At 49.6% G+C, this 26,264-nt stretch overlaps 1 protein-coding gene across 4 annotated transcripts in view; it reads left to right on the forward strand.

The window, feature by feature from the left end:
- Nucleotides 1-25,286, forward strand: part of MIB2 (MIB E3 ubiquitin protein ligase 2) — a 725,636-nt gene extending 700,350 nt beyond the window's left edge. For all 4 annotated transcript variants that reach the window (XM_069610141.1, XM_069610142.1, XM_069610144.1 and 1 more), the window contains one exon: nucleotides 24,062-25,286. In XM_069610141.1, coding sequence (XP_069466242.1) covers nucleotides 24,062-24,303 — 242 coding nt within the window. In that variant the 3' untranslated portion in view covers nucleotides 24,304-25,286. The remainder of the gene's footprint in view (nucleotides 1-24,061) is intronic.
- The last annotated feature ends 978 nt before the right edge of the window (nucleotides 25,287-26,264 follow it).

Below are 26,264 nucleotides of genomic sequence, written 5' to 3' on the forward strand. Positions count from 1 at the left end.
CGGGAGGGACCCCGACGTAGGAGACGACGATAACGTCGAGGGTGCCGACGGGGCCCCTGACCGCCCGTCGGACTCCCCTCAACCAGTGCCGCAAGACAACTCGGTGGCCATTTTGTTGGCTATACAGTCCTTATGCTCGGAGATAAGGACGAGACTGCCGTTACCACCAGCGGAGGAACTGCTCCCGACGGGGGACCCGGAGCCAGGCCCTTCTGGGAGCCCTCCCCCTAAGAGAAGGAGGATTCATCCTCCGCCTCCTTTTCAGCCATCGCGCCCTGTTCAGCCCTCCTCCCCGTCCACGACTCGTGGGGATGATACGGGGACCGACACGGCTGCGACGGTTACGGACGACGAGGTTTACGACGAGGATCTGCCGTCGTCACCTCCCACCCGGGCTTCCCCGCCCGACGAGATTGGATCGTTTCACTCCATGATCGCCAGGGCATTCCAGCTCTGCCCGGAAGAGAAGAAGGAAGGTTTCCTTTATCAACGGCGCGAGACCAAGAGGAAGACGGTCCTCTCTGTACCTCTACTGGACGATATTTGGGAGGAGGGCCTCGCCCTCCTCAAGAACCCATCCACGACGCCGGCTAGAAGGGATCGGTACGAGAAGAAGTACCGGGTCCCGGACGCGGCCCCCTTGACAGCCGACCCCGGAAAGAAATTAGATATGATGGGACGCAGAGTCATCTCGTCTGCAGCGACGACGATTAAGGCGGCCAACGCCTTGGTTATCGTAGCCCGCTACGACTGGGAGTTGTGGTACAAACTGGCCCCCCTGCTGGACTTCCTACCGGACGACAAGAGGGCTGAAGCCCTAGAGATCTTGCAGGAAGGAGAGGTGGCGTCGGACCACGCCATTACGATTGCGACGGACATCGCTGACACTGGATTTCGCCAGTTGGGCAACGGCTTGTGCCTTAGGCGGCGTGGATGGCTCAAGGCTACTGACTTCCGTCAGGACGTGCAGACCAGAGTCTTGGACATGCCGTTCGACGGAAACAACCTGTTTGGGAAAACAGTGGACGATTCCCTTCAAGCCATCAAGGCAGACACGGAGACGGCCCGGGCTCTTGGGGTTCTCCAGCAACGGCAGCCGCCCTTTCGGAGCGGCAGAGCCAAACAGGGTGCCTCCAAAGTTTCCGGCAGCGGATTTTCCACCTACCGTCAAGCGGCCCGTTCGTCGTCGCAGGAAGCTTACAGGGGACCAGGCAAGTCAGGCGGACCCCGCCGTCGTCGCCAAGGAGGACAAGGCGGCAAAGCCTCGTCGAAGCAGGACTGAACCGGCCGTGGGATCGGGCCCCCACCGAAGCACCCCGGTGGGAGGCCGGCTGGCGAGCTTCGTCAGCGTGTGGGAGTCCATCTCCACCGACCGTTGTGTGCTGGACGCCCTAGCTCAGGGTCACGCGCTCGAGTTTCTAAAGAGGTGCCCGCGCGTCCCCCCTGTGGCCAGGAAAGAACATCACGTCCCTCAACTTCTCTTGGAGGTAAAGGCGATGCTCAAGAAGGGCGCCATCGAGCTCGTCCCAAAGAGACTTCGGGGCTACGGAGTTTACTCAAGATACTTCCTCGTGAAGAAGAAGACGGGAGGATGACATCCCATCCTGGACCTACGACGACTGAACAAATTCATCAAGGCACAGAAGTTCCGGGTGGTCACCCTCCAGCACGTCCTGGGTCAGCTGGAGGAGGGCGATTTCCTGTCGTCGTTGGATTTGGAGGATGCCTACTTCCATATTCCCATCCTAAAGGGACACCGAAAGTTTCTCAGGTTCGTGGTCCAAGGGCGTCACTACCAGTTCAGAGCCCTTCCCTTCGGACCGAGGTCGGCACCCAGGGTGTTCACCAAGTGCCTCGCACCGGTGGCGGCGCAGCTGCGCCGAGAGGGGATCCACGTCTACCCCTACCTGGACGACTGGCTCATCCGAGCGAAGACGAAGGAGCTCGCCGTGGAGCACACTGCAAGGACCGTCCAACTTCTCACAGACCTGGGATTCTCCATAAACTACGCCAAGTCCCACCTGGTGCCCGCACAAGACGCACTGTTTCTGGGAGCGAAGCTCGACACAGTGTCATTCTGGCCTCTCCGTCGGAGGAAAGGACGAGGGCCATCTTGGGCAAGGTGCAGCGGATGCTGGTTGCGGACGCGGCCAGAGTGAGGTCCATCAAGTCCCTCCTCGGAATGATGTCTTCTTGCATTTACCTCATCCGCCTGTGCAGGCTCCGGATGCGCCCGTTGCAAGAGTTCCTGGACGCGCGCTGGATCCAGACGACGGGCAGCTTCGAGGAGAGGATCGCACTCGACGAGAGTTTCCGACGAGCGATCCGGTGGTGGGGCACCCGCGCGCATCTGACGGCGGGCATGGACTTCCAGACCCCCGCCCACCAGGAGACAGTGACCACGGATGCCTCCCTGGAAGGGTGGGGAGTGCACACCGAAAATCTGCATGCGAGAGGCCTTTGGCTCCCGACGGAGAAGTCCCTCCATATCAACGTCCTGGAGCTCCGTGCAGTGTTTTGGGCCCTCAGGTCCTTTCGTCCGTCCCTCAAGGGCAAGGTGGTGAGGATCTTCACCGACAACACCACCACCATGTTCTACATCAGGAAACAGGGCGGAACCAGGTCCCCAGCCCTGTCCATGGAGGCGCAGGATCTGTGGCATTGGGCCGTCGCCCAAGGGATGTTTCTGGTGCCTTTTATCTGGCAGGGATAAAAAACACCATTGCCGACTCACTCAGCAGGGAGCTGCGCTCGTGCCACGAGTGGGAACTACGACAGGATCTAGTGGACCGCCTCTTCCGACGGTGGGGCACACCCCAGATCGATCTGTTCGAGACGGCGACGAACTCCAAGAGCCGGAGGTTCGCCAGCAGGTTTCCCCAGCCGAGGAGCATGGGCGATGCTTTCTCGTTCCCCTGGGAGGGCCTGTTTCTATACGCGTTCCCTCCATTGCCATTGCTGATCCGGCTCATCAACCAGCTCAAAAGGTCACGGTGCAGGATGATCCTTGTCGCACCTGCGTGGCCGAGGCAGATATGGTTCCCGGACCTTCTGGACTTGTCAGCGTCCCCGTCAATCAAGCTGCCAGTGGACGCGGATCTTCTCTCCAGGGAAGGAGGCGCCATCCTCCATCACGATCCGAAGTCGCTGAGCTTGCAGGCCTGGCGCCTTCAGCGTTAGAGTTTGGAGGATACGACATACCGGCCGACTGCAGAGAGGTTCTTGCAAAGGCCAGGGCGTCCTCAACTCTTAAATGCTACGGACACAAATGGAAGAGGTTCTCTGTCTGGTGCCACGCACAGAAGATTAACCCTCTACGGATTACGGCTCCCCAAGTACTGCCGTACCTACTGACGCTGGCCAAAGCTGGACTGGAGCACGCGTCCATCAAGATTCATCTTGCTGCGATCTCCCGATACACCAGAACCACGGGGCGGACGTCTTTGTGGTCTCATCGTCTGGTGAAAGAGTTCATAAAGGGACTATTCAGATCGTTCCCGCCGGTGAAGGCTCCGGCCCCGGCGTGGGAGCTCAACGTGGTGCTGACCAAGCTCATGGGACCTCCGTTCGAGCCTCTGCACTCGGCTCCGTTGAAGTTCTTGTCGTGGAAAACAGCGTTTCTTGTGGCCATCACCTCCGCACGACGGGTGGGAGAGATCCAGGCCCTTTCCTGCAAGGCCCCGTACTTGACTTTTCACGACACGAGGGTAGTGCTCAGGACGCACCCCTCCTTCATGCCCAAGGTGCCGTCGGACTTCCACCTCAACGAACCCTTGGTGTTGCCTGTTTTCTTCCCGTCGCCTTCGTCGCCGGCTGAAAGGACTTTGCACTCGCTGGATGTGGCTAGAGCGCTGAAGTTCTACGTGGACCGCACAAAGTGTTTTCGGAAGACGTTACAACTCTTTGTGAACTTTGGACCTGTCAATCAGGGGAAGGCTCTCTCGAAGGCTTCCATTTCCAGATGGCTCTCCGGCTGTATCATGTACTGTCATCGGTTGGCAAACCGACCGCTGCCTGGCTGTCCGAGAGCCCATTCCACCAGAGCGATCGCAGCTACCACGGCGTTCCTATCTGGTGTGCCCTTGCTGGACATCTGCAGGGCTGCTACGTGGAGGTCGACGCACACCTTCACGAAATTCTACTGCGTCGATCGGGATTCCAGGGAGGAGTCCAGGGTCGGCCAAGCAGTGCTGCGCAACCTGTTCGCCTAAGGTGAGCCTGGTGAGGAGGTAAGAATTGCTTAATGTTGAGTTTGATGTAATGCTTAATGTTGAGCCTTTGCCACCTCCCGTGGTTGTGCATGTGTGTACTGCTATGTGTTCTTTATTCATGAGCATGTGAATCCATGCCAGACCCCATGCTGGAGAAGGAACAAGTTACTTACCTGTAACTGTTGTTCTCCAGCATGGGTCTGGCATGGATTCACATGCAAACCCTCCCGCCTACCCCTCTGCGGCTCTTCACTTGGTCATACTGCCACTTCACGTGCTACCAAATCTGAAGATGGCTGCCAGAGGCGGGGCTTAGGTAGAGGGCAGTCATTGGCTGTGGTCAGTATGACGCAGAGATCATTGATTGGTTACTACTACGAAAGACAGATCAGAAACGAAACTGATACTGATTTTTTCTTTACCGAGGATTCCCAGCCTGACGACGGGAAATATTCATGAGCATGTGAATCCATGCCAGACCCATGCTGGAGAACAACAGTTACAGGTAAGTAACTTGTTCCTTCCTATATCCGGAAACATTGAACAAGATACCATAGAGGTAAATAAAATCTACTCCATCATCCAGAACTGGATGGCAGTAAACAGCCTCTGCTTAAATGGAGAGAAAACAGAGATCCTTATTGTAAATTGTCCAACTCAACTAGCAAAGCTCTCTCCACAATACACTGAAATAAAAAATTGATGGTACCCTTATCACTATCTCTAAACAAGTAAAAACACTAGGAGTCCATCTGGACTCCAGTCTCGCCATGAATAGACACATAAACGCCCTTGCTTCCTCCTCCAGAGCCCTTTTACTATCTAAGATAGATTATTGTAACATTCTGCTAATAGGCACTTCAAAACACAACATAAATAAAATGCAACTAATCCAAAATAAAGCTCTAAGAGCAGCACTTGGCATAAAGAAAAGAGAACATATATCGCAACACAGAAGAGAAGCACATTGGCTCCCCATTGAAGCAAAAATTATTCACAAAACTGACCCTAACTCATAAATGCGTATCGGGCGCTGCTCCTAGTTACCTCAACCAAAGCCTAAGCCAGCAAAGCACCACAGAACACTTGGATCAAATGCCATCTACGCCTGCCCATCCCATGATTCAAGAACGCTAGATCAGGCAGATCCAACTTCCCCATAGCAGCCCCCAGAATCTGGAACACACTCTGAGCCAACATCACTAACGAACCCTAACTAAACAAATTCAAATAACTTCTCAAATCCTGGCTATTCGACAAATAGTCATCATATGCCCATCCTTAGTCTCCTAACATTTACAGTCACCATTTGACCCATCCTCCTGACCCTTGTACCGGACTTGTGTAACTCTAACTATTATAAGCCTGCTATGCATACCTCTGTTGTTTCAAGTGTAATACATAAAGCAAGTGTAAACCATACTGTTTATTGATGTAAATGTTACAACCAAGACTAAGTATTCTGTAATCTACGCAGTAGTACCTCTGGGTTTGGGCATAAAATAAATGCAATAAATAAAATAAATAAATAAATAAAAATACCTAAGGCCAACACTTGACATAGCATATTAATATAGGACATAGTATTGAAATAACACAAATTCTCCAGCATGGGGTCTGGCATGGATTCACATGCTCATGAATCTTCCCCGTCGTCAGGCTGGGAATCCTCGGTAAAGAAAAAATCAGTATCAGTTTCGTTTCTGATCTGCCTTTCTTAGTAGTAACCAATCACTGGTCTCTGGGTCATACTGCCCCCAGCCAATGACTGCCCTCTCCCTAAGCCCCGCCCTCGGCAGCCATTCTCAGATTTCTACCGCACGCTCAAGTGTTGGGAGTCCTCGTGCTATAGCTCTCGAGCTTTTACTGCGTTTTGCGCTTTTTCAAAGAGATTTTTCTAATTTTTTGGTTTAATGGAGCCTCAAGCTCCACCGTTTCTACTTCCGATCAACGGGGGACCGTTTCGGATTTATCTACGCTCCAAGGGTGAAGTTTTCGTCGAGCGCTTCTTGGAGGATTCCAGAAGTTTCTGAGGCCTACCTCGTGGACGAGAAGAACATGGCCCAGAATAAGGGAAGCTCGACTCCGGCAAACTGTTCAGGATCTGCCCTGGATGCAACCTACAAAATGTGTTCAAGGAGGACGAGCATTCGAAATGCCTTTATTGCCTCCACGAGGACAAAACGCACGTGGAGAAGGACTGTGCGTTTTGCATGAACATGTCGGGTCGGACTATGTGGGATCGCCGGACCCGCCTCTCCAACTGGCTGGAAGGCAAGAGCCCAGCAGGTGAGAAGACGTCCGAGCGGTCTTCTAAGTCCTGTGAGGGCGCCCCGGGCCCAACAGAAGGCAAAGCACTGTGAGTCCGCGGGCACCGGGAGCGCCGAACGGTCGGGATCCTTGGCTGCCAGGCAAGGGTGCACCTTCACCGACGCCATCAACTGCCAGCCACTGCTCTGACTCGGGCAAGAGAAAATCCGAGAACCTGGCTAAGCTTCTGGAGATGCCCCGGTTGATCTCGAAGGAACCGGCCGAGGGGGAGCGAGGCGGTGACTCTCCCCCCTAAGGTGAAGGCCTCAAGCGCGCCTAAGGCGGCGAAGGCCCTGATCCACCCGGCTAAGGCCTCTATCGAGGGAGTCGCTGCGGCCCTGGAAAAGCCTGTGGAGGCGACCTCGGGGCCCAGAGTTTCCCTGTCTCTGCGGAGGGAATCCTCTTTTAAGCCCATCGAGAAGATCCTGTGAAGACCCCGGTGGAAAAAGAGGGGGGGGGGTGGTGTCCATTACGGGCACAACCTCCAAGGAGGAGATGGCCGAGAATCTGGAAGAGGCCCAGCCCCACGGGAGGAATCCTGAGGAGGGGGACGACGAGAGCGAGGGTGGTATCGACGACGAGGTTCCCGTGGAGGAACAACCATCACTCCCGGCACGCCCGTCGCAACCAGAGCCTCAGGACAACTTGGCGGCCATTTTGATGGCAATCCAAGCATTATGCACGGAGATAAGGAAGAGCCTGCCCCTACCCCCGGCGGACGACCCAGCTGTGCCGGGTCCTTCGAGAAGCCCTCCGAACAAGAGGAGGAGAATTCATCCAGTGCCCATTCAGCCCTCACAGCCTTCTCAGCCTTTGTCGCCTTCCCCGATCCCGAGGGACGACACGGGATTGGACATGGCTACGACGGGGACGGATGACGACGGCGGTGATGACGGGACTGGCCTCTTGTCTCCGATTCCTCGGGCGTCCCCACCCGACGAGATTGGCTCCTTCCACGCCATGATTGCCAGGGCATCCGAGCTTTTTCAGCTCTGCCCTGAGGAGGAGGTGAAGAAGGAAGGCTTCCTCTACCAACGGCGCGAGGCCAAGAGGAAGACGGTCCTCGCAGTGCCATTGCTGGATGACATCTGGGACGAGAGACTTGCCCTCCTCAAGAACCCGTCCATGACACCTGCCAAGAGGGACCGGTATGAGAAGCGGTACTGGGTCCCCGACGCCGCCCCTTTGTGTCTTAGGGCGCAGCCGACCTCGGATTCGGTCGTCTCAGCAGCAGCCAAGAAGAAAGCGGGGGGGCATCGGCTTCATCCTCAACTTCCCCACCGGACGGTGAGGGAAAGAAGCTGGATGCTGTGGGACGATAAATCATCTCGTCGGCGGTGACGACGATTAAGGCGGCCAACGCTCTAGCGATTGTGGCCCGCTACGACAGGGAATTGTGGTACAAGATCGCCCCCCTGTTGGACTTCCTCCCAGACGATAAGAGGGCAGAGGCCCTGGCGATTCTACAAGAGGGTGAGGTGGCGTCGGACCACGTCATAACTGTGGCCACGGACATTGCCGACATCGGTTTCCGCCAGTTGGGCAACAGCGTTTGCCTTAGACGGAGGTGGTGGCTCAGGGCGACGGATTTCCGCCAGGATGTGCAAGCCAAGGTTTTGGACATGCCCTTCGACGGGAACAATCTGTTTGGAAAGACTGTGGATGAGTCGCTACAGGCCATTAAGACCGACACGGAGACGGCTCGGGCCTTGGGAGTTCTGCAGCAGCAGCGGCGGCCGCCCTTTCGGAACTCCGGAGGCAAGCAAGGTGCCTCCAAAGGATTTGGCGGCGGCTCCTCAACCTACCGTCAGGCGGCCCGCTGCTCGTCGCAAGAAGCCTACAGGGGATGAGGCAAGTCAGGTGGATCTTGCCGTCGTCGCCAGGGAGGCCAAGGCGGCAAGGCTGCTTCCAAGCAAGACTGAACCGGCCGCCGCGTCGGATGCCCTGGCCCACGGGCACACACTGGAATTTCTAAAGAAGTGCCCCGAATTCCGCCCGTGGCCAGGAAGGAAAACCACATCCCTCAACTGCTGTTAGAGGGTAAGGGTGATGCTCAAGAAAGGAGCCATCGAGCTCGTCCCAAAGAGGCTCCGGGGCTCCGGAATATACTCAAGATACTTCCTCATCAGAAAGAAGACAGGAGGTTGGCGTCCCATCCTGGACTTAAGTCGGCTAAACAAATACATCAAGGCACAGAAGTTCCTTATGGTCACCCTCCAGCACGTGCTGGGACAGCTGGAGGAAGGCGACTTCCTAGTGTCGTTGGATCTGGAGGATGCGTACTTTCACATCCCAATCTTAAAAGGACACTGAAAGTTTCTTAGGTTCATAGTCCAAGGGCGGCACTACAAATTCAAGGCCCTCCCATTCGGATTGAAGTTGGCGCCCAGGGTGTTCACCAAGTGCCTAGCACCAGTGGCGGCACGGTCGCGCCTGCAGGGGCTCCACGTCTACCCCCTACCTGGACGACTGGCTCATCCGAGCAGGGACAAGGGAACTCGCCGTCGAACACATGGCAAAGACTGTCCAGCTGCTCACGTACCTGGGCTTCTCCATCAACTTCCCCAAATCCCACCTGGTTCCGTCACAGGTCACGCTGTTTCTGGGAGCCAAGCTCGATACAGTAGCGCAGTTGGCCTCGCCGTCGGAGGAAAAAACGCAGGCCATCCGGGGCAAGGTACAGCATCTGCTGGCTACAGACGTGGCCAGAGTGAGGTCCATCAAGTCCCTTCTCGTGATGATGTCCTCTTACATCTATCTGGTGCGCCTGTGCAGGCTTCGGATGCGTCCTCTGCAGGAGTTCCTCGACGCCCGTTGGACGCAAGCGACGGACAGCTTCGAGGACAAGATCTCGCTCAACGAAGTATTCCGCCAGGCAATTTGATGGTGGGGCACCCGCACGCATCTCGCCGCGGGCACGGACTTTCAGACCCCAGCATACCAGGTGACGTTGATGAGGGATACATCCCTGGAGGGGTGTGAAGCGCACACCAGAGATCTTAACGTGAGAGGCCTGTGGCTCCCGGAGGAGAGGCCGCTCCACATCAACATAATGGAGCTCCGAGCAGTGGTCTGGTGTCAGGTTTCAGGAGCTATGGTAGATTGTGGGAATATATATATGTGTTTAAGATGCTAAATGGTTTGGGCCTTAACCTTAAAGAACAGAGTGTGGAGACATTCCCAAGCCAAGATGGTGATTTCAAGCAACATTCCTGATTGGTCAGAAGTTCAGAAAAGGCATTGTCAGAACATTCTAAACTGCCTTTCATTGTCAGCAGTCCTGCAGGAAGGTCCTATGTATGAAGAGCTGGTACATTTTGAGACTAACTTTTGGATCTTATTTTAAAAGAATCAACCAAGTTTTTGGGAGTTAGGTTGGAGAGTCTTGGAATCTATCCAGAGATCATTTTATGAAGAAAAAAACAAGCTAAGTGACTTTATTTTATTTCATCTGCAATTTTCATTGAAAATGTTATAAACTCTGGTGTTTTGGTGAAAATTTTGGTTTAAGGTTTTTAATATTCAACATCTGATCTTAGAGGAGTAAAGTATTTTGGAGCGTTCACCATTCGGATTTTACCTTTTCCTTTATTTGACTGCATTGCGTTAAGTACTGGAGCCGTTAATGCGTACTTTCGTTTGTTTTCTTTTTATTTCGTAGCGTGTGAGCGTGTAGCTTAACCTTACATTGTTATTCAGAGCGCTGTGCTTATTTAGTGCTCTTTCGTTTGGTTTCCGGTTTAGTCTTCGCTGTCTGCGCAAGTGACAGCATGTTAGGGTGATCGAGTTGGAATTTCATCATTTGACTATTCGTTTGTTTTCGTAACGTAATACTAACAATATTAATCCTTGCGCATGTTTCTCTCTCAAGGAGAATTCGGCAGTCGGAGTTCAGTGTTTCTATTCACGCATGCGTGGTTCAACAAAGACACTTCCTGCTTGGTTGATTATCTACGCAGGCGCTAACACAAACGGAACACAGCTGAACATTGGAAAACAATATTCCATCGAGTCTGCGCAGTTTTCCCGACAAGACAATTTGCACACAAGCATTAAGACTGAAGGAAGAATATCGTTATACTGAAATAGTACTTTTCCACGCATGCGTTCTAAACTTAAGACTCTTCTCGGCGAAGTTCATTGTAAACGCATGAGCAAACTTCTACATGTGCAGAAGAGATTTTCACTCAATAGTTGAGTAAAAAGAAATGGTGTTTTATTTATTTTTCCCTTTGGAATCTAACTGCAAGTGAATGGTGACTCAGAAGCAGTTGAGACTAATCTATTTCAAGAATTTGGTTCAGCAGTCTTCCAGCAAGGGGTTTTTATATCAGGAGAGACACTTTTTGTGACATTCTGAAAAAAGGTCCACAGTAAGAAAAAATAGTCCTCTAGGTTTTGTGAAGAGGATATCCGGTATGGTGAAGATTGTATTCTTTTAATCTGGGATGTAACTTTGGAGGGGAAAATGTCATGATCTCTGCTTCCAAAAGGTCAGGGTTTTCCCAACTCCCTTGGAAGCAGATCCATAACCCAGGTTCCGAGTGCCAACCAGTCCCAATTGGGACCTTTTGGACCCAGTCCTGGCGCCAGTGGCACCAGGCTCATAAATATGCCCAGTCCCAGCGCTGGAAGCGCCGGGCTCATAATGCTTGGGAGGACTTACCTTCAGCAGACCATGCTGCTTACTTGCCTGCCAGTTGAGCCTCTGATCCTCTTCTGTTTGGAACTACTTTTCCTGTTGGGTGGGGCTGGAGCCACTCCCTAGATTCAGAACACTGGAACTCTTCTGGAAGGCAGGAACTCTTTTCTTACCAGGAACTCTTTTCTTACTTAGGCGTGGCTGTGGAAGGAGACACCTAAGCACTACAGGAGGCTATTTAAACCACACCCGGTGGATGAATCTTGCTTTGCGTTATTCTGCAACCTCTGCAGCAGAACGCTCATCGTGTCTTCTGCATCCGGTCCTGGGCCTAAGGAAAAAGGCTTACCATCCTGAATCCAGTCTTCAGCAACACCTATAAAGACAAGAAAGAACAGGTTAGCATTCCGGCATCTGAAAGGCAAAGGCTTACCATGCTGAATCCAGTCTTCAGCAACACCTATAAAGACAAGAAAGAACAGGTTAGCATTCCGGCATCTGAAAGGCAAAATCTTACCTACTCTTCGCACGCTCCGGAGGCCTTCGGCGCTGCATCCCGCATCTGAAAGACAAAACAAGGTGCGTTTAAAGACATTGGGGAACTTTAATACTCACGTGCCATTACTCCTTTCCACATCTAATCCAGTGGGTATTCCGGCACCCTGCAGCCGCTCCGAACTCGTACCTGCAAAATAAAAAGACAGTTAGAGCGCATCGTGAAGCAGGCAACAAGCGCTTACTTACGTGCTTCCAGGCGCTTCTATTCATCACACGGGCTCCATCTTCAACTCACTTCAGCCTATCATCCGCCATCGCCGGAACCCTGCAAAACAAGAGACATCATTACTAAAGACTTTAAAGACATTTGAATGACTCGAAACTTACCGTTCGTGCAGTAAACGACGGACAGCAGTCCTCTGAAGTCAAGAGGCCTGCGCTACCTATCCAGTGAAGAAACTGGTTACAGCACCCTGCCCCGAGGCAGATGGAGAGCTCGGCATTCACTTACCTAAGACATCTTACTCTACACGTCAGGCATACAGTGCACAGAGGTCCAGCCCAAAGAGCCAACCGGGTGCTACACATCACCTTTGAAGATACGGTAGTCGCCCAGTCAAGACCGGCGCCTCTGCGAGAATCAGGTGAGCGTTACAGAAAAAGAGTGTTTTGGAACAACTAAAGGTTAGTAAACAAAATGTAATTTTATGTTGTTTTTTCCTAAATAGGTTGAGTGGCTACAAGAAGCAGAACGAGACCTGGAGTTTATTTTGTCCCATTTTCCCCCTTTCCCTCAGGAATGCTAACAGCTACACTGTTAACAATCAGTAGAGGTCAGCATTCATAGGGGACTGTGGGGGTTCAGCAGCTTCCGTGGACAAACAAACGTTTTTGGAAGGAGAAGCCTGACATCTGGGCCCTCAAGTCATTCCTCCCATCCCTCAAGGGCAAGGTGGTGAGGATCTTCACCGACAACACCACCATGATGTTCTACATCCGGAAGCAGGGAGGAACCAGATCCCCAGCCCTATCCAAGGAGGCCCAGGATCTGTGGCACTGGGCCGTTATCCAGGGGATGTTTCTGGTGCCTTTTCATCTAGCAGGGATAAAAAAACACCATCGCTGACTCGCTCAGCAGGGAGCTGCGCTCTTGCTACGAGTGGGAACTACGCCAGGATCAAGTGGATCAACTCTTCCAGCGATGGGGCAAACCCCAAATCGACCTGTTCGCGACGGCGACGAACTCCAAGTGCCAAAGGTTCGCCAGCAGGTTCCCCCAGCCGAGGAGCATATGGGTGATGCTTTCTCGTTCCCCTGGGACGGCCTGTTCCTGTATGCGTTCCCGCCATTGCCGTTGCTGCTCAGGCTCATCAACCAACTCAAGAGGTCCCGGTGCAGGATGATCCTCGTCGCACCGAGGTGGCCGAGACAGATGTGGTTCCGGACCTTCTGGACTTGTCAACGTCCCCACCAGTCCAACTGTCGACGGACGCAGATCTTCTCTCCAGAGAAGGAGGCGCCATTCTTCATCACGACCCGGAGTCGCTGAACTTGCAGGCCTGGCTCCTGCAGCACTAGAGTTTGGAGGGTACGATATCCCGGCTGACTGCAGAGAGTTTCTTGCAAAGGCCAGGGCGTCCTCAACTCTCAAGTGCTACGGACACAAGTGGAAGAGGTTCTCTGTCTGGTGCCGTGCACAGAAGATTGACCCTCTACGGATTACAGCCCCACAAGTGCTACCGTACTTACTGTCGCTGGCCAAAGCTGGACTAGCTCTCTCTTCCATTAAGATACATCTGGCAGCGATTTCCCGATACACCAGAACTGCAGGACGGTTGTCTCTGTGGTCTCATCGCCTGGTAAAGGAGTTTATGAAAGGTCTGTTCCGATCGTTCCCGCCGGTGAAGGCTCCAGCCCCGGCGTGGGAAATCAACGTGGTGCTGACAAGGCTCATGGGCCCGCCATTCGAGCCCTTGCATTCGGCTCCGTTGAAGTTTCTGTCGTGGAAGACAGCGTTCCTTGTGGCCATCACCTCTGCACGACGCGTGGGAGAGATTCAGGTCCTTTCCTGCAAGCCTCCATACTTGACTTTACATGAGACGAGGGTGGTGCTGAGGATGCATCCCTCCTTCATGCCCAAGGTGCCGTCGGACTTCCATCTCAACAAGCCCTTGTTGTTACCAGTCTTTTTCCCGTCGCCTTCGCCGCCGGCCGGGAGGACTTTGCACTCGCTGGATGTAGCTAGAGCACTGAAGTTCTACGTGGACCGAACGAAGAGTTTTCGGAAAACACCGCAGCTGTTTGTGAACTTTGGACCTCTGAACCAAGGGAAGGCTCTCTCGAAGGCTTCCATTTCCAGATGGCTCTCCGGCTGCATCATGCACTGTCATCGGTTGGCAAACCGACCGTTGCCCGGCCGTCCGAGAGCCCATTCGACCAGCGCGATCGCTGCTTCCACGGCATTCTTGTCTGGTGTGCCCCTGCTGGACATCTGCAGGGCTGCTACGTGGAGATCGACGCACACCTTCAGGAGATTCTACTGCGTCGACCGGGATTCCAGGGAGGAGTCAAGAGTCGGCCAGGCAGTGCTGCGCAACCTGTTCGCTTAAGGTGAGCCTGGTGAGGAGGTAAGAGATGCTTAATGTTGAGTTTTATGTAATGCTTAATGTTGAGCCTTGCCACCTCCCGTGGTTGTGCATGTGTGTACTGCTATGTATTCTTATATTCATGAGCATGTGAATCCATGCCAGACCCCATGCTGGAGAAGGAACAAGTTACTTACCTGTAACTGTTGTTCTCCAGCATGGGTCTGGCATGGATCCACATGCGAACCCTCACTCCGTCCCCTCTGCGGCTCTTCACTTGGTCATACTGCCATTTTACGTGCTACCAAATCTGAGGATGGCTGCCGAGGGCGGGGCTTAGGGAGAGGGCAGTCATTGGCTGGGGGCAGTATGACCCAGAGACCAGTGATTGGTTACACTAAGAAAGACAGATCAGAAACGAAACTGATACTGATTTTTTCTTTACCGAGGATTCCAAGCCTGACGACGGGGAATATTCATGAGTATGTGAATCCATGCCAGACCCGTGCTGGAGAACAACAGTTACAGGTAAGTAACTTGTTCCTTCACAAAGGTTAATTATCAGAATCGCAGACTACAGGTGGGGGACATGGGTGTAAACGATGCCTACCCCAGAGGACAATGCTTCCCGAAAATCTGGATCCATTTAGCAACATTTACCAATACAATTCAGTATCAGGAAAAATAGTCAGTTAATAAAATTGGTTACAGTGTAGCAAGCATTCACTTTTACAGGAGAAAAGAGTAGAACTTTAAAATTACAGGTAAGTTCAAAAAATCCAGTCTTTGGCATAGAACTTTCTGAACCCCTTTGGAGTATAGGACAAATGTCCAGGGGCTGATAAGTACCCCCAATGTCACGTTGGGCGAGTTCCAGGGCAGGTACACAGTTCCATAGGAATCATCAAGAAAAAGTCAATGGGCAATTTTATTGTAAGGGAAAAGGCAAGTAAATGTTTTACCCCATAGGTTTGGACTTTGCAGCAAATTACCCTATGTCGAACCAGAAGAGACCAATGGAAAGATACAGAGGTTGAAGGATGAACCAGAAGCCACAGAGGAAGATGCAGCAGAACAGGTTAACTTCCAATGTAAGTTTATGGGAATTGTTGAGAGACTCCTCCAACAAGTCTCTCCCTGGACTATTGTGACCCATGACATTGAGTTTCGGGAATAATTGACCTCCACAGAACCCAGGATAAGTACTCCTAGTGGAAGATTTGGTGAAATGACTCCAGCAGGGCAAAATAACTTGGCGCAGGCCTGTTTCCTAGGTGTGGTTTACAAAATCTGGGGCCCAAGGGCGGACCCAGAACCAGCAATTACTCAATGTCCCAGGAAAGGAACAAACAGCCTTCCTCAATGTCTACCTTAAAGCCTGAAGTGAAGAATCCAGCTATGAAGACTCAGTGGAGATGGAGGAACCTGTTAAAATGGCTGCCACGACTCGGTGGACAGAGAAAGGTGGCAGCCCAGAAGAAAACGATCACAGGGCTGGTATTGCAGCTGTGAGCACTCTTAGACGTCCCAAGCAGCAGATCAAGCAGGGTGTTTGTATCCCAGCAAGCACCCTTTTGGGTGACTACACCAACCCACAGCCAAGCAGAAGATCGTAGCGGTAAACGGTCCAGAAAATAGTTCTAGCGTAGAAGGCTGGACTTAGTGCACAAAGGGTAACGGGATGAATTCAGAAAGCCTGAACTGGACCTTCAGAGGTAGAAAACCCAACCAGGATGTTCCCGAACCACTGTACCATGCAGGTATGGCCAAGTAGGGTTAACAAGCTTGAAAAATGTTGGCCATCTAAGGAAAACGTATTCAGCAGGTCGACAGAACTGTTTCTTCCGAGTTTTCAGAAGAGCCAAGAGAGGGAAAGAGGGACAAGACAGGGCCTTAATTACCACTGCATAAAAGAGCTGGACAACGGTCAGGCCCACCAATCACAAGAGAGGGCAGTGGGCAAAAGATTAGATTCCTGTTGGTGAGTAGGTGTCAGGTCCTGCCCTTGAAGTTCCTCTGGAGCAGCTGAAGCCCACAGACCCACAAAAGCATTTTGGTCTCAACTACTGTGTTCACCGCTGAGTTTGGAACACCAGTGAGGGGAAAGGGGAATGGGATCAAATAAACTCAGATTCTGCTTCTTCCTTTCTTTATCTAATATCTGCACAAACGAGAAATTACAAATAGCTGAATGTGTCTGTACTTACTACCTTTACTAAACCCAATCCTCCCCCCTCAAGAACCCTTTCTGTAATAGCTGAATGTGTCTGTACTTACTACCTTTACTAAACCCAATCCTCCCCCTCAAGAACCCTTTCTGTACCTGAGAATTCCTCTGAAATTGCCTAGAGGAAATATTGCCAAAGAAAAGAAACACAGCCTTGAATTATTTAAGTTCATCTTTTCTTCCTGATACATTTTCTGACCTCCTTTAGTATAAGGAGGTAGTCTACCTCCTGTTTACTAAAGTTCTCTTGTCTAACTGAACGCAAGTAATATTCCTTAAATGAGGGACTCAGTTCCAGTTGAACTTATTGAATGAAATCTGACATCCCCTGAACTTCTTTTTTGCTAAACAGTTTTTGAAACACTGAGACTAAAACTGCAGAGTTCTGAAATTCTTTGTATCGATCTTTTAGAACTTTTTTTCAAAACTGAACTACTTGGTTCCTAATTATTTCCACTAGTTCCTACTTATGTTCTCCAAAATGTGAATCATGTACCCAGAAAGCAATTTGTCACTTGCCTCTGTGTAGACCAAGCAATTATAGTCAGTCTAATAAATAAAAAACAGAAACAGTCGCTGTGTAAGAAAAAAAAAAAATAAGTCAGACTTAATTTAGGCTCTTCAGCTGAACTGCATGGAAGTCGCCTACCTCGAGCTGCAACCTCAGAAACCTGTCTCAGATGTCTTCTTATTCCCAACAGGAATGAACGCGACGAAGGAAAAAACGAAACATAGCTTAACAGGAAATCTCTACGTAAGAAACGTTCAGTTAATTAAGCAAGTTGGCCACAAAGCAAACTGCTTAAGAACATGCACTAAACTTTCTGCTATGACTAGGCGCGCATGCGCAGACCTAATCAGAGGAACTGACTAAAAAATAACGTTGTGAGTCAAAGGCAAGCCCACGACCGGAAACCTTTTACATTTCTGAAACTAGAACAAGGTAATTTACCTAATTAAAACTAGTTACTCAATATTTTTAGCTAGAGTTATGTTTCTTTTTCCTTTTACATAATTTCAGCGCTGACTTATCTTTTGTATTGCCCTCGTCTGAATGAATCACCCCAGCATATAGACGTTATGTCTGTGGGGTTCCTGATAGTTAGTATAAACAATGCTTGTATGCGCCGGCACTGCGTGTTGTTTATTGACAGCGTGGACGGTCTAAATGGTGTCTAAAGCTGTCATGTGAATGCTCGGATGTCTCGAGCGCTTTGGGTCACGTAAGCACTGCAGACGCTGTCAATAAACAACATGCAGTGGCGGCGCATACAAGCATTGTTTATACTAACTATCAGGAACCCCACGGACATAACGTGTACATGCTGGGGTGACTCATTCAGACGAGGGCAATACATGTATTGACGACATCTATCGTCCTAATCCTTCAGGATCTGTTTGAAATAATTGAACAAGATATATGGTCAAAAACAAAACAACATCTTTTCTGAAAACAAGACATCCATCTTCTGGTGTTCTACTTGTGTCCTGACGAAAGCCTTAGTCGGACGACTAACTGTCCGGTTACATCAGTTTACACTCTTCATCTCTGAGAGTTTAGACATCTAAGGCTTGAAACAGAGCTACCTCTGTCAGCACATTTCCTAGGGGTCTTCCTTGACAAATCAACTATAATATATATGTTTGGAAGTCACCTTGTTGTACTAAAACCACATCAAGCTAATGATGAGCTTAATTGTGTTTTGACATATGCAAACTGATATTTGTATTCTTGAAAATTGTGTTCCATGTATTGTTGTTTTATGTTGTCTCATATGTGAACATTTTTTTAAAAAAAAAAACAAGAATGGACTAATACATGCCCTTTTTGCAATGTACCAGAAAATAAAATGTAATGTATTTTTTTGTAAAACCAGCCTTGTTCATATCTTGTGATATATGTTTCACACAAGATTCTGACCTATAGCTACTTCACACCATCCTGAATCTCCAATCTAGATGTAGACATCTATAGGTAGCTTGTCTTGGGAACTTTCTATTGTTCATGTATTCCTGGCCACATCCCACATGCACCTAACAAAAAAGTGGTCTTTTTGTGCTCACGTAGCATTGTTCTGCTTAGTTTCATGAGCCAATCCATCTCAAACACACACAAAAAGTACCTGGGGATCGCGGTTGGTGGTTCTCATTATCAGTTAAGAGTTTTGCCATTCACCCTGAGGTTTTTCACCAAGTTGATGGCAGTGGTGGCAGCGAGTCTCCAGAGACGGGGGGATTCAGTTCTACCCTTACTTGAACGATTGGCTGATCAGGGCTCGTTCCCCCGAGCAAGCCCGGGAACATCTCAGCAAGACCTGCCATCTCAGAAAGACATCGCTCCATAGACTGGGCTTCTCCCTCAATTACAAGATATCCCATATGATACCATCCCAAGAACTCCAATTTATTGGAGCACTCCTGGACACTTCCTCAAGAAAAGCCTTGTCACCTGAGGTGAGAGCTCAGCACATTCTGAAGATGGTAAAAAATATTCCAGAATGCTCTGCATCTTCCGTCCTTCAATGTCAGAAAATCGCTTAGTCCCAAGGCATCCTGCATTTTCCTGGTGCCAGAAGCCCGCTTGAGAATATCCATTCAATGGACTCTCAGGACACAATGGTCCCAATTCTCAGGCAAGATGTCGGACCAACTGCAAGTTCCAAGCAGAGTTGCTCAGGATCTTCTGTGGTGGGCTTGCGAGGACAACATTCTGAAGGGAGAATCTTTTTGGCAGCCATGGCTGGAGAGAACAGTAGTGACTGATGTCTCACTCAAGGGGTGGAGGTAGCCCATACCATCAATCTGACAATCGGCGTTTGTTGGTCTCCATCAGAGTCCAAACTACACATCAATCTTTTGAAGCTGAGGGCAATCAGTCTAGCACTGAAGGCCTTTCTGCCCTCTGTCCGGGGAAAGAATGTCCTGATAATGATGGACAACACAGTGGCTGTGTACTACCTCAACAAGAGAGGTGGTGTAAGGTCACTACCACTGTGCAGAGAGGCAATGCACCTCTGGTTCTGGACAATTCAAGAGGGATTCTCCCTATCGGCAGTTCACCTAGCCAGAGGAGAACACGTCGGCGGATGCTCTGAGCAGGCAGAGCACAGTCTCCCACGAGTGGGAACTAGCTCGTGAAGTCCCTCAAGAGATCTTCACCCTTTGGGGATCCCATCAAGTGGATCTGTTCATGACCAGTTCCAACTTAAAGTATGACTTGTACTACTCCAGGGAATTTACCCCAAGAGGAGCTCTAGGAGATGTTTGTAGTGGACTGGGAGTTTTCATCCAATCGCAATCATTCCTCAAGTAATCGGGAGGTTGAGAAAGTTTGGGAAATCCATGATCCTAATTGCGCTGGATTGGGCCAGGAGGATGTGGTACCCGGACCTTCTGGACATGTCCATCTGCCCTCCAATACGTCTTCCGCAAAGAGAGAATCTTCTCACACGAAAGGAAGTTAAGGTTCTCCTTCCAGAGGTCAAGACACTCAACCTTCACGCATGGTTTCTGAGAGGTTGAGATGTAAGGATTGGGACCTCCCGGATGACACAATAGAGATTTTGCTTTCGGCCAGAAGGCCAGCAACAAAATCCTTGTACCGCTGCTGTTGGAACAAGTTCTACAGCTGGTGCAGGGACAAGAATGTGTAGCCTTTTCTGTGCCGTACACCTATGGCGTTCTTGTTACATCTGGCTAATCTGTTGCTCCAGGTTGGCACAATTAAAGGGTGTCTGGCAGCACTGTCCATTTTCAAGTGCTTCTCTGAAGAGGTATCTTTCTTCACAATTACACTATTGGTACAGTTTCTGAAGGGAACAAATGTGTTCCCTCCAATCTCATTGCAGGTTCCAGTTTGGAACCTCAACCTAGTTGTAAAATTTCTTGTGTACTCCCTTCGAAGCTATTCAATTTTCCGCGAACTTCAAGCATTGTCTTGCAAGCCTCCTTATCAATTTTCTTTATGGATAGGTCCTTAAGTTTAAACCTACTTTTTTTGCCAAAGATTGTATCTGATTTTCATTTAACTTAGAAAATTGTATAACCTTCTTTTGATCCACCTCATCCTGGAAAGGAGGCGGAGAGATTTCACAGGCTTGACCCAATGCATGCACTTAGCTTTTATAGTTCAAGGATGTCAAAGTTGAGACAGGATGATCAACTTTTAGTTAGTTATACAGGCCATAAACTGGGGATGGCATTGACAAAACAAACCCTGTCTAGGTGGATTATTTTAGGAATTTGAGTGTTATATGCTAGCTCGAAAAGATCCCATGAGGGTCTAAGGGCTCATTCGAATAGGGGCATGGCTACATCCTCTGCGTTACAGAGAGGAGTCCCAATTCAAGAGATTTGTTTGGCGGCCACATGGTCCTCTGTTCATACTTTTACAAAACATTGTCTGGACTCTTCCTCAGGCCGGGAAGGAGGATTTGGGAAGGCAGTGTTATGTTCTGTTCACACAAACACATAAAGAACTCCTAAATTCTTACTCCCTCCTGCAAAACTGCTTTGGAGTCTATCAAAAGATGAGGAATTGGTGGGAGGACACACTACATACGAAGGACAAGTTACTTAAAGCTGGTAACGTTCTTTCGACTGGATGTTCCTCCCACGTATTCCTCATCACCCCTCCCAACCGACCCGCAGTAGAATTTCAATGTTTTTACATTTTACATTGTTTCAGGGTAAAACACTGTTTTACGCAAGGTACACCCAGAAAAAGTATTGAAAGAACGCATCAAAACGGAACTGAAGCTAACAACCAGTGAGGACTTCCACACTGAAGCGGCGGCCCTCAAGGGACATAGTCGACTAGCATCGACATGCGGTGCCCTCTGCTGGACATAATTTCCGAAGCAGCTAAAACTGAATATGAATATATCAAAAGATGAAAACGTGGGAGGAACATCCAGTCAAAAGAACGTTACCAGGGATAAATAACTTGTTCTTTAAGGCCACCGCCTGGTTTCCTTGAGCAGAGGGATTCCTAAAATAGAAAATGGCTCAGAGTAGAATTAAAAATAAAAACGCATTGGTGCCCCAACGGGTACCAAAAAGTTAGTAGGCTATCAATGTGGTAAAATGGTTTGCACCCCTGGTGAAGCCAAAACTAAAGTCCAGCTATCACCAACATCCTCCCTTAACCCAATGCAGCACACATGTACATTGTAGCAAAATGTGGTTGCTAGGTGGCACCCCTGGGACTGTAGTTCCTCTGGCCACCAAAAAGAGGCCAGAGGTCCAGACAAATGAAGGAAAAAAGCAGAAGGTTGAGGCGCTCCTCAAGCCCCTCCAGAAACGTTGCTGGTGTCAATGTATTAATGAACTGGGTGATTGTGAGCGCCAATGTAGCCTCAATTGAAAATGATCGTCCATCGATCAGTTCCTAGAATGTAATGTTAAGACTGCAAGTTCCATAGTTTCTGCCTTTATCCTGACCATCCTGCAGCATGCGCAGCCCTATGGACTGTAGGCTATTTATGAATTTGGGTTTATGGCCGCCCATCAGTGCATTCTAGTTTCAGCTCCTTAACCCACATCACGTAGGAGCTATTTTTTAGCACAAAATTCACTCCATAAAATCATCCGTTACTGGAGAGAATCTGTGAATGTGATGCAAAGAAGGCCCTGAGAAAGGAATGAAACTCCAATCAATGTCAGGAGCTGTGGGTCACCTGAGAAGATTTATTTTGACGCTAGAATGGGAATCCAACCCCTGTGACTAGTGCGCTAAACACTGAGCGCTTGCAGGCCCTAACTTTACAGGCCTGTGAACCAGCAGGCTCCTTTCGATGAGCCCCAGCTGAGCAGAAGGCCTTTATTTGGGCGGAATGTATGACCCCGTGAGATGGGCCACACCCGCTCCAGGTGGCAGGGGGTGTTCTGGAATCGGGCCATAGTGCACATTAGCAGCTCTGGGGTGTTATTCTGGCGCGGACAGATGCCGATGTGACGTACAGCTCTGGATGATGGCGCACATAGCTGGAAAAATATACTCATTTTCCAAGGAATCAAAATGTAACAGCTCTGCAGCGTAGGTTATATTTGCCAGATGTACTTTGAACGCTTTCTGTGGATAGTTTCCCAAGCTCACCCTTATTGCAAATAAAACGTACTAAGTTCTCACAGTCTTCTTGTGCTCAGCAGAAAGTCAAGTCTTCTAGCGCTTGATCTGAAATAATGCACACCCATCCTGCCCCCCCACACTCCCCCATCCTGCTCCTCGACCACACCACTGCTATGCTCCCCATCACACACACGTTGTACCCCCTCGTGCCTTCTCAAACCATACCACACACACAATCTGCACTTAAGCTTGCAGGCCCTAAACACACCCTGCAAGTTGTTGTCTCCTACGTACATCAAGTGCGTCACAGGCAGTAGCAAAACACGTTTCCATCAAGCACATAACAATGTAATGTAGGCAAATGTTCCTTGCACATGAATTGTACAGCATGGATAACGTACGCTGCCTGCAAACACAGAACACATGCATCATGACTTGCCTTATGATGGCAAGTCGCCCACACGTAAGGAATCGGTGCGTCACTGCATCAGTAGCCCCCCCCCCCCCCCCCCCCCCCCCAGGTGTCCTCACGAGCATTAAACAGATGCGGCACACACAGCAGTTGACTTTGGGACATTGCTTTCAGTAACGAGCCAGTTTGTTTGGTTAGCGTGCCATGACATCAGTGGGGTGTAGGTTGGGTCTCCATTCCCAGCATGCTTGGGGCTCCCATATGGGCATACCTGTCTCACTCGGGTGACATTATCAAAATCGAAGGTTTCAAATTAATCAACCGTTGGCATTGCTGCTGAAACATATCTGTGGTGTCGTTCAAAACCAATGTGGCTGCCGGTTCAGCCTGGACGGGCCCCTTTGAGGGTGGACCAAGCATGATTTGCATATGTTCTTATTCTTCTGTATTGATGTGAGAGGACGAAAATAAATGGTCTTGGCGGTTAGCAGCGCAATGCCTGTGGTTAAGATTTACTCAAAACCTTCAAGCCATGAACCTTGTTTTGCAAACATACCTTAAGAGTGCAAGCTTCCCCTTCATTCACAGCAACAACAGTGCAAGCTTTGCCAAGATTCCGAATAGGTACTACTTGGACAATAGCAGTGCACATTTCGCTCAGAAGAGTTCCATCACCTGTGGCAACAGTGCAAGTGTGTGTATCACGCCAAGTTCCCTCCCAACATTTTCTTCAACATGCATGCTCTATTGTTTCATTTGTTTTCCCCAGATGAGAATAGCGAGCAGGTCCTCTGGTCTGCACCAGGATGCAGGTCAGTAATGCAGTCAAACAACTGCTATGTCTATTTATCTATTTTAGTTTGGTGACGCTTGATGGTGGCAGAAAAGCAAAGAAGGTCCTCTAGACTAACACACATGTAGATAGATGGCAAACACTCTCCTGTCTGCATCGTGTTACTGCCTCTGCCCCACTCCTACCAGCCCCTCAGACACACCAATAATTCCATTTGTTCTCTTAAGAGAGCCCGTCACTATGCTTTAAGATGTTACTTCCTTGTGCAAAGTGAGTTGTAATGTTAACCCCATCCACCTCCCTCTTTTCACAGATAATACGGAAGTGGATGCAGTCCCCGGCACAGAAGTAACCAACCAGTCACAGGTCATGGAGGAACTGCAGAACCGATATCGCCAGATGGAGGAGAGGATGACCTGTCCAATATGCATCGACAGCCACATCAAACTGGTCTTCCAGTGTGGGCACGGGGCGTGCCTGGAGTGCAGCACTGCACTCACAGTCTGCCCCATCTGCCGGCAGTGCATCCGTGAAAGGATCCAGATCTTCGTGTGAGAGGAGGCAATGCCATTGTTTGGGTGCCAAGCTTTCCTTTTTTATGTTTCTGGTGCAAAAGATAGGTCAAAATACAGCTCGACGATTTCGTCCGGTGAACTCCATCTGCGGCAGGGCTGGAGGCCACCAGTAAACGTACGGACAGGCCCGGCCAGCCGTACATCATTGAATCATGGAGAGAATGACGCCGCCTTGGCTGAGTAGTGATGATACTGTTTCACGGGAGAGTGCTCGCAAGTGGGCTGTCCATTGAATGGTTTGAGATTGTGTGGTCTGTACCTCAGGAGGAAGTGCAGCACTGTTACTGTTTGCATCATCAAAATTGGATCCTGCACCTTTGAAATCTTAGGAAGTGATGTTGCTAAAGGGATAGGAAGTGACATTGACAACCATTTTGTTTTTCATTGGTTTTTCTCCCTTCCAGCCCCCTCAGCAGTCGAAACACATGGCAGACACTCTGATGTCTTGCTTCTGATGTTGTTACCCCAGACAAACGGACAAAGAGAACAATGAGGACAACTACCCTCACCACTAGGTCGGAATTCAAGGCTAATATATTGCACATGTGGGCATGCCTTAGTTGAGCATGATTGTAAGCACCCTCCTGGGCAGGATCGGGGAGGTAGTGGAAGGCTACCCTTCAGCCGGGGATATTCCAGTCGAAAAAGATATGTTCTGTGAAACAGACCCTTTGTAGCTTTTACCAAGCACTTCTTTTTTTATTTTATTTGTGTTCTGGATTAAAATCCTTCTGAGGAGGACACCTGCAGCTTAAGCAGTGGTGCAAGTCTTCCATCGATCAAGCAGTGAATGATTATTTGCAATCATGTCATACTCTTGCAGTGAATATAATGGAGAGAGCAGCAGCCTCCTTGAGCCACAGTTCTGTCCATGGCTTCTTCTTTTGGAGCAACTCTGTGCGGGCTGGCGGAACCCAGGCCAGTGTGAAATGTTCCAAGAAAAGTAAAAAATATGAAAATATATTTTGAGTGTTGCTGTTTATTGTCCAGAAGAAGCTAGTGAAGGAACTTTGACTCTACCAGTGTGTAACCTTTTACAATAGTTTGTAGTAATTACTTTATGACCTGGCTCTGTGGAAAGTATAGGAGATCACCACTTTGAATCTGCTTTGTGTTGGAGCCTACTGGAATTGGCTTGCAAACAGCAACAATTGCAAAACGCACATGGGCATCTAGTGAGTAGACCCAGCATGGCATAGGCCGTGTTTAGCTGGCAGGTATCAATGTATCATTGGCATATTACAGGGACTGCACCACCTTGATAAAGGGAAGATCGCCCTGTCACATCTAGGGTTTGAAATCTGCTCAGAGGTTCGGAACGACCACTGTGGGGGGCTCCAGAGGGGTAGAGGGAAAACTTTTTTATAGGGTTCCACAAAAGCTTCTGGTTTCTCTAGGTCCACAAATACTACTCTACTGGATGTCCTTTACTTCTCTTTCCAATTTGCTTTTTAATACTGCCCCATTTAGGCACTCGAGCGTTTTTAATCATTCCCATTCAGGCTTTCAATTGCTAATGCAGAATTTAAATTATTATTTTTAAATCCTTGATGGTTATTGTTCTTGCTTTGCAGATCAGTTATCAATCTATTGCCACTCGATTCAATCTGTATTCAATGTTAGTGTATGGATGCGAGCATTTGTACATCTGATTGGTTGTTAGAAATTCCGAGGGGTGGTTTGGGATTTGCATTGGTCAACTTGAATTGATTGGTTGATTTGAATTATATTTCTGCCCAACCAATGTCATAGCATAGGGCAATTCACTGGCCATGTAATACAGAAAAAGGTAACCCTGATCTGATTGTCCCACTCGAATGCTAACCCAGTGACCCCAATTAAGATTGGTTTGATCTGAAACACTTCATGAAACAAAACATTTTTTATATGCTAAGAGTTGTGGGAGATGACAACATAGCAAATTTGCCTAGTGTACCAGTA

The sequence above is a fragment of the Ambystoma mexicanum genome, chromosome 8 (genome assembly GCF_040938575.1).
Source record: "Ambystoma mexicanum isolate Mex_15411 chromosome 8, UKY_AmexF1_1, whole genome shotgun sequence".
Taxonomy (NCBI): domain Eukaryota; kingdom Metazoa; phylum Chordata; class Amphibia; order Caudata; family Ambystomatidae; genus Ambystoma; species Ambystoma mexicanum.